Source organism: Balaenoptera musculus, chromosome 8 (assembly GCF_009873245.2).
Source record: "Balaenoptera musculus isolate JJ_BM4_2016_0621 chromosome 8, mBalMus1.pri.v3, whole genome shotgun sequence".
NCBI lineage: Eukaryota > Metazoa > Chordata > Mammalia > Artiodactyla > Balaenopteridae > Balaenoptera > Balaenoptera musculus.
The window spans coordinates 60,939,716-60,948,711 of record NC_045792.1 but is presented as its reverse complement, the minus strand read 5'-3'; the positions used below and the strand labels follow the sequence as shown (position 1 = coordinate 60,948,711).

The following is an 8,996-nucleotide window of genomic DNA, read 5'->3' as shown; positions in this document are numbered from 1 at the left end:
TTACTGAAAGCTTACTATCTCCTACATGCTTTAATATATTGCCTCGTTTAAATTTCACAGCAATCTAGTTTTTACTCATCTGTCACAGCTTAATTCAATCATCACTTCCTTAAGGATGCATCCTCTGATGTCCTTCACTACACCAAACCTTTATTAAATATAGCATCTTATAGCACTATGCATCTCTTTCATAATGCTTACCGCAGTTAAAATTTTACATTTTTTAACCAAAGTCTATCTTCCCTTTTGAACATTAAGTCCCTTTGAGGCTTAATAATATCTACTTTTGTTCACCACAGTGTCTCCATTGCCAGCTAAGCCATAAGGATCATCTTGTCCAGAAGTAATCCCCAGCAGAGTGGCCTCACACAGAGGATTGGCCTTATGCAAGTTCAGTGGAAACTTATTAAGGCCCAGTTTTTAAGGCAATCAATCCTGGTCAGCTGCACAGCTTGGACAACAGTTGCCTCTACAGCTATGATGTTAGAAAAAGAGCTAAAACTCCCACAATCATGAACGCTGATGTAACAAATCCTGCCACTAGTTCGCTGTCATACAGCTTCAATTCCAAGACTTTCACCCCAGCCCACTAACACCTTTGAAGAGGTGTTAGTCACAGTAACACCTTTGCAGTCCTTATTTATATTCTACTGTCTCTGCTTTCTCTAGTCCTTGACAGCTGGGCTGGCTAAAAATCTCCACCAGGGGTCTCAGTGTCCTCTTCTTAACCAGTCTGAAGTAAGGTAGATAGATTTTATTATCAAGGCCTCAACTTCTTCAAATCCCAACCATAAGCAATGAGTGACAAGAGGTTAAAGCGAAGGTTCTGTCATGACATATTGCTATTGGACCCTAACCCCTAACTATTCCTGGGTAGGGGCTGGTACTTCCTATATTGTGCAACCCAAAAGCCCCAGAGCCCAAATGTAGTTCTCCTCTCCCAAAGCTGATGTCTAATCCTGCTGGATCTCTGTGTAATCCCCTAGAATGCATCTGGGCAACCACCAATTGCTACTGCTCTGTTTCTGTGAATCTTCCTTAATTCAACAGCCATGTATATTTGCTGCTGTGCTGTTTGCCTCGTTCACATAAAATTATAAGTGATTGATATATAGCAGATACTGCATAAATACTGGCTCAACATTTGATCTAATAAGTAAACAGAGAGATGAACAAACAACCTCATAAGGTGAGCACTCCTATCTCTATTTTACAGGTAAGGCAAACAAAGCAGAGGTAACCAGGCCAATATCACACAGTTAGTGAATGGTGGGTATAGGATGTGAATTCAGGTCTACCAGATTCCATACTACTTACTCTGAATCACTATACTCTACTGGAACTCACAGACTTCCTTAGGTGCACCAGGCTCTGTGTCAACTGTAAATAACAATAACAGCCACAGTTTTTAATATCCAGGCATCGTACTAGCTACCTGATTTATGAGATAAAGTCTAAGCCAATTATGCCAGAGAGTAATAATTCTAAATCCTACTAGATTTGAAGGAATCAAAGTCTTTTTTTTTTAACCTCTCACTTTTTAAAAATTGAAATATTTTGACGTACAATATGTTACTTTCAGGGCATAATTAGTTTCATAATGATTTGACATTCGCATATATTATGAAATGATCACCAAGATTAAGTCTAATAACTTAATGTGTCCCCATACAACATTAGTATAGTATTATTGACCATATTCTTTATGCTGCATGTTACATCCCTGTGGCTTATTTATTTTATAAACAGAGGTTTGTACCTCTTAATCCTCTTTACCTACTTCATCCCCCTTTCCCGCCTGCCTGCCTTCCCTGAAGGAATCAAGGTCTTGATAATAACATATCACTTCAAACTGGTTAGGAATGGGACACTGAGCCTGCTGATGGAGGTTCTTGGTCACCTTAGCTGTCAAGAAGTTGAGAAGGCAGAGGCTACAGAATATAAATCAGGGCTGTAAAGAGTCAAATACATCTTCTAGATTTCAAGTTGGGTGAATACAGCCTGAATAAATACAATAAAACTCTCAAGTTGAACTTTTCTGAAGACTTCTAGTGCATGAGCAATTTTACCAGTCAATGGCAATGATAAACTCCAAAGGAAAGTCATGCTACTGCTGTGTGTAGAATGCTGTGGTACTACCACCTGATGAACCCCATTCATTCCCGGCACTGTGTTGTGTGTTTATATGCCTTACCTTATTTTAAACTCTCAGTTTTATGAGATGATTATCATCATTTGCATATGAAAAAACCAAAGGTCAAATTTTTAAAAGATAATTGCCCAAGCCACATAAAATAACAGAATGTGGACTCATACATATGACAAAAAGATTACCTTTCTACTGTAACAAGGAGCCTCCAAACATTATGAGGAAGCTATATTAGTTTTTCCTAATTTCTTCCCTAAAAATTCATAACACATCCTCAGATTTGTCATTATTCTTGAGTATTTTGTAAATAGTTGAATACACTCCACAGGGTCATCATTGCTCTGTAGTTATCCTCTAGAGTTAGTTTACTTTTGTGCTTGATACGCATGTTCAATGTCACCCACAAAATATTTGGACTCAGAATCATCTTTAAAGAATTTAGATGTGCTATACTGTGAAAGAAATTAGCTTCACAAACAATATCACTGCAAAGAGAACATAGAGATTCTGAAAGGAATTCCACCACCACTGGATTTCATGTGTGCACAGCAAAAGCAACACAGGCTAACTCCGCTTGGTGAGTTTGGGAATATGCCCCAAAGAGGAGGACACAGTAACTGTCCCCAAAAATGAAACTTCTCTTGGGGAAGAGAAGGATAATCACATAACCTTTGAGGTAAAGGTTAAATGGGAGGCAGCATGGACCCCACATAATCTTAAGGTTGAGAAATGTTAGAGAGGTCCCAGGTTGGAGAAATACAGGCAGAAAATTCTTTGCCATCTTACCTGTCCTGAGGCAAGGGGAAAAGGGGAGCTATTGACCTATAGGAAACAAGTCTCCCTCCAACACTCTAGGAGAACCCCAGGATTCAGGTTGCAATCAGAGATGGAAGATGTTAAGGCCTCACCTGATGGGGAAATATTCAGCAATGCTGTCAGTTGCCACATGGACAGTCTGGATTCTTCTGGAACCCTGTTCTGGACAGAAGGAATGTGGAGAAGGGGTCTCAGGAATAGGCTGAGACAAGCTCAAGATAGAGAACGTAAAGGTTTTGGTTATGAGATGCACATTCCTTAAATTATACCCAGGGAGTCAGTCCTGCAAAACACTTGATATGCTCTCTCGCTCTCTCTCTCTCTCTCTCTCTCATGAAAGTGATTATAAACAAGATCTCAACTGACTAGCTCTCTTGCTTATTTTCCTACAAAGATAGCTCTAATACATTAATTTCCACTGAGGAAATATTGGGTCTGTTATATACATACATGAGAAATCCACAGTCTTTGTAAGCTATGATCTCTTGAGCTCATTTAAGCTCTGGCTAAGTCTTTATTTCCAAATGTTTGCATCTCACTTTTTAAAAAATTATTAGTAGTTTCAATAGCCATGAGATTACTCCTCAGAAATAACAATTCTGTTAACTGGAAAAAGGTTTTCATCGCTATTACACTTCAAAAAGAATAGCAAAGGGAAAACTGTACTGTCAGCTAAGATTTGGTTCTCAGATATAAAAGTTCTACCCTTGCGGTTATCGTGAGCTAGCCATGAGCACAGTCTAGAATAAGAAGGTTCTATAAATTGAGTCAGACAGAATAAGGCGTCGTCCACCCAGAGGGAACAAACATGGGAGGGAGAATCACTGTCAAGGTAAGACAGTTTCAGAGTAATAGTTAACATTTTTTTGAGTAGCCATTATATTCTGGTGCTTACTGATCTCTATTTTTCATATTAAAATTTGTATTATAAAGTATTTTGAAATTATACAGTAAGAGATGCCAATGTGCAGACCATAGAAATTTAAGGTAACATTGTCATTTTTGCTTAAAATCCACCTCTTTTAAAGAGATAAAACATTACAAATTCAGCTAAAGCTCACTCCCCACACTAAATATCCTGACTTCTTGTGTATCACTCCAATAATATTTTTGTTCTTTTATAGCACATCTATATTTACAGAATTTACCTTTTTCACCCAGCAAATATTGATATTTACCTATGTTGATACATGTGGATCTGGTTGATTCACATTAGCTTCTACATGGAACTTCACCGAAGAATGAATCTCAGTTGATCCTCTCCAGTAGGGTCTTTCTACCCTTTTTAACATTCAAAAAATGCTGTAAAGACCAATCCTGTGCATATCTCCTTGTGTACTTGTGCAAATTTCTCTAGGTCCTCTCCTTGAAGCAGATTTTCTGGGTCATTAAGGTATGTTCCCTCCAACTTTATTAGACATTGCCAAGATTATTTCCAAAGTGATTGTGTCAATTTCCACATCTATCAGAAAGGTATGAGTTCTTTTGCCCACTTTTTTCTTGGTATTTTTTCTTTCTTATTGTTTTCTAAGTATTCTTTTGGAAATTATTTCAATGCAAATAAATTGTTCCAATCTATGGTTTAATACTTCACTTTACCAGTGTCTTTTATCACAAAAAAAATCTTACTGTGGAAAATTATATCAACATTTTCCTCCTAGGTTTGTGCTTATCTTAAAAAGAAACTCTGTACCTCAGTGTGATATATTTATTTTCTTCTAAATGTTTAAATTTTTTTCCTCTTCACATCACATTTATCTTCAAACCAGCTAGAATGTATTTTTGTGTATAGTATTAGGGAATCTCTTTTTGCAGAGATAGCCATTAAAAAAAGTCCATCCTTTCACCATTGCTTTAAAGCTATCTGTCATAATACCATGTTTTCATATACAGCTTGGCCTGTTTCTAGGCTATTTTGGTCTATTGATCTGTCTATATTTGTCTGTTGATGTCACACAGCTTAAATTACTATAATTTTCTAATAAGTCTTGATATCCAGTAGGGTAAGTTCTCTTTTTTTTCAGAATTACTTTGCTCTTCTCGCTCTTTATTCTACCATATAAGTTTTAGGATTAGCTAAATCTCCCATTAGTGTCTTTTAAAAAATCTATTTCTTAATAATTTGTTGGTAGTGAATGGGAGCTATTAATTTTTTTTCAGTTTTGTGGTTGATTGGCCAAATCTTTTTAGTATTCCATCGCTGGTCAACACAAATATATGATATTATTGGGGAAGAGGGGAGGGGTGCTGTGTGGCAAAAAGAAATCATGTTGTAATTTCACTGGAAGTTGTACTGATTTTCCAAATTTATTTGGCAAGGTTGAGAACAGTTATGATAGTCTTCCCAACCATGACATGACATGAATCTCCATTTATTTAGGCTTCTTTTATGTCCTTTAACAAAAATTAGCAATTTTTCCATTAAGGTCTTACACATTTTTGCCAGGTTAACTCATGGATCTTTTTTTGTTGTTGAGCTATTTCTTGCATTTGATCTTCTGGGCCACTATTGCAGCCTCTCCTGTAATTCACCTACTTTATTATTGTGTCAAAAAATCATGTTTTTAGAGTCATGTATGTGTGTTACATTCAGATCCCTTTAAGGACTTTTTGTTGTTGTTCAGGTGTTCATCTGTTTCTCTAGCAATTATAACACTGAACATGGATCCTAATATTTTGACCCGATCCGTCTCTGTCTGGTCGTTAGAGACCCTTGACTGTACAATTACCTTTCTTTCAGATGAACAGAGGAATTCCACAGGAGTTAAATGGAAAAGGTGTTTCTTACCTTGTGCTTGGGGTGAAAAAAGGAGACTCTCATATCCTTGAGCCACTTTGGAGGAAGCCTCTATGATCTTTGCTCAAGCCCTTCTCCCCACCATAAGAGTATAGACCACTCAACCCATGCCCTTGCCTTTTGTGGACAGGAGGACCTCATAACAGGCTGAGATCCTCAGATATTGAAATGCCAAGCTCTCAGGGATCCTCTGAGTTTCTGAGCTCTAATGATATTTACTTTTGATTCTTCCATCCCTAGGGGAAGAAACCCAATTCTCCAATTCTCTAGAGCCAAGGGCAAGTAGCTTGCAGTTAGGAATGGAAGCCATCTGGATACCCAAATCCACCATTGGTATATTTTCTACTTGTTTCTTAATAATTTGTTGGTGGTGAAAGGGAATGGTATTAATGACTTTATGGGGGGCGGTTTGCAGTTTTGTGGCTGGTTGGCCGAATTTTTAATATAGTATTCCATCCTAGTTCAACACAAGAATGGTATTTTGGGGAGTAAGGGAACAGGAGATTCTGCAGATTTCCAAAGAATAAGAAAACAGGCAAAATGTGGCCAGCATTCTCCATTTGTTTTTTTAGACTTACTGAGTGAATAGAACTTTCTTTTGTTACATATACAACTGATCTAAGTGGTTTTTGTTGTTGCTGTCAGCTGTTTGGTTTTTAATACGGTTAACACTGAGATTCAGTTTGAAAGACACTTTGAAATCTTAGGAGTAAAACACACCAATCCCTCCCACTCTCCCAAAAATCTAGTTGGTTTGAATGGACAGAATGACCGAATTTTCCATTTTAGGTGGGCAGAAAGATCTTTGTAAAAGATCTTAGAACTTTTGGCCTCATTTATCAGGAGAATTTATAAGGAAGGAAGCCTTTAGGAGAATTTCTACTTGGAAATATAAGAAAACTAGTACGCAGGTTCAAGTCGTATACTTTTAAATGAACTTGTTGAAAGAAACGTTAACAATTCCAAAACGAAATCAAAACGAGTTTTAACTTTTTCCTCTCAAAAGTACCAAAAAAAAAAAAATTATGGAGAGAAAGTTAACAGGAAATTCTTAAAACGTAAAAACAACTCTTCCTTGCACTAGTCCTTGAGTAGTTACCATAGACCAGTCTCTGCTTTTCGGCAGCTTCTTTGAATGCGGATTTTGGTCCCAACTCTCTTGCTGCTTAGTATCTGCTCCGGTCTCCCCCTCTCTCCGAGCAGCTTCCCAGGCGGCCTCCGCCTAGGGGGGCCCTGCGGCCGGACCCGCTGTAGGACTCGCGCGGGGGCGGGCACCCCCTCTCCATGGACGGCGGCAGCCCGCGATCAGCTCTGCCTGCCCGGTCGCGGCCCCTCCAATAGCGCTCGCTCCGGCCGCCACCGTAGGCGTCGGGCGAGCAGCCGCGGTACTCGTCGTAGCGGCCGCCGCCGTAAGATGGCAGGGGCCACCGTGCAGGGGCGGCGCTGCGCGGGTCCCCGTAGCTCTCGAAGTGGTCTCGGTAGGAGCCTCCACTCGGGTGATCCAGGTAGTCGCGGTCGCGCCCCCCGTAGCCGTCTCGGTCGCCGTAGCCTCTCGATGCACAGTCGTCCCGGGCGCTGGAGTGGCCGTAGTCGCGGTAGGTGTACTCTCTGGGCGAGGGAGCAAAATCCCGGGGGTCGCGGACGCTCGAGTAGTCGCGGCTCGACGAGTAGCTGTGTCGGGGCAAGTAGCCCTCCTCCCGGGGGCCCAGGTACGGGTCCCGGCGCGGGGGCGGGGGCTCCCGGCGCGGCGGCCCGGCATAGCCGTCTCGCCCCCGAGCGGCCGGAGGCCGCCCGCGTATTCCACCGCCTCCGCTGTGAGTCGGGCCCGACGGCGCGGCCCTCTTCGGGGGCGGGCCGGCCCTGCGCGGCGGCGGCGGCCCGCGCTTCACAGGCAGCGGGGCCCGGGAGGACCGCAGGTCGAAGTCGCCCGCGTAACCGCCGTCGTCCGCCGGCCCGCCCCGGGACTGGGGGCGCCGTGGGCCGCCGCCGCCGCCGCGGGCCCCGAGCAGGCCCCTCGGGCGGCTGTGGGACGGCGGCGGACCCCGCCGGCCGCTCTCGAACACCGGCTTGGTGGCCTGGGCCACCTTAATGGCCTTACCATCCAGGGACTTGCCGTTCATGTCTCTGACGGCGGCCTTGGCGTCTGCCGGGCTTTCGAAGGTGACGAACGCGAAGCCCCTGGACTTGCTGGTTTCTCGATCTTTCATCAGGAGCACCTCGGTGATGCAGCCATACTTGCCAAACGTGGCCTCGAGGATTTTCTCGTCGGTTTCGAGGTTGAGCCCGCCAATGAAGAGCTTCCCCGGGCGATCCGCTTCCACCATGTCTGCGGGTCGGGTGGTCAGTGGCGGTGGGCGGCGAAGTCGAGGCACCGGTCTTGGCCTCCGAGCCCGCTGGCCGAGGGCGGCTCCTACCGGTTGGCGGTGCGTCGTCGCGGAAGCCCCCGGAACCACAAGTCAGCTGCGCAGGCGGAACGCGCCGGTTTGTGCCTCTCGGGTCTAGTTCCCGCAGCCTGGCCGGCTCTTGCTGGTTGTGATTGGTTGGTGGTGCGGGGAGGGCCGTCCCGCCGGCAACTAGGGAGGTTGGCGGTTTTGTGACTTTTTTCCAGTCGTTTAACTACGACTGAGTAACCTATCGTTCGCCTGAATTCTTTAAGTCACTCCTGAAAGCTCGGCTGCAAAATGAAAAGCTGTTAGGTTACATCAAAAAGTTTTTCCCATTGCTCTTAATGAGAGGAATTTTAATGCATTCCAATCCACGTTACCCAAAACCACAAACAGAAAAAGTAGTTGAAAAAAATGGAATAATAACAATTTTAAAGTTTTAAAATGCAGTTTGTACGTAAAATGTGTTAAGAATAAGATTTTTTGCGTTGCCAAGGGGAAAGAGAGAACTTGATAAGTGGAGGGTTCTTTGGTGGTATAGGAAGAAGAGGGAGTCGTTCTTTGGATGTGCCATCATTCCCTCCTGCACCGTTTTCTTGCATTTTTCAACCTTCAAAGGACTCATAGTTATGTAGTATTGAAACTGCCCTTTAAGATAAATATTGAACAGAAAGTCACCTGAGGGACAAAATAAAGGCCAATGTGACAGCACTAGGACACTCGCCAAAGTAGCACCTAAGCAAGCATAGGACACTAACTAAAGCCTTTACCGCTTCATCGCGAAAGAAAGGCGCACCTCAGGAAAACAAAACATTTTGGGTTCATTCTAACGAATTACACAGTTCAGATT

General features: G+C 42.9%; 1 protein-coding gene across 1 annotated transcript; it reads right to left on the bottom strand.

The window, feature by feature from the left end:
* Positions 1–6,687: 6,687 nt before the first annotated feature.
* On the bottom strand, positions 6,688–8,337 carry RBMXL2 (RBMX like 2). The gene has a single exon (XM_036861639.1). The coding sequence runs from the start codon at positions 8,084–8,086 to the stop codon at positions 6,929–6,931; it is 1,158 nt and encodes a 385-aa protein (XP_036717534.1). The 5' UTR covers positions 8,087–8,337; the 3' UTR covers positions 6,688–6,928.
* Positions 8,338–8,996: the final 659 nt, after the last annotated feature.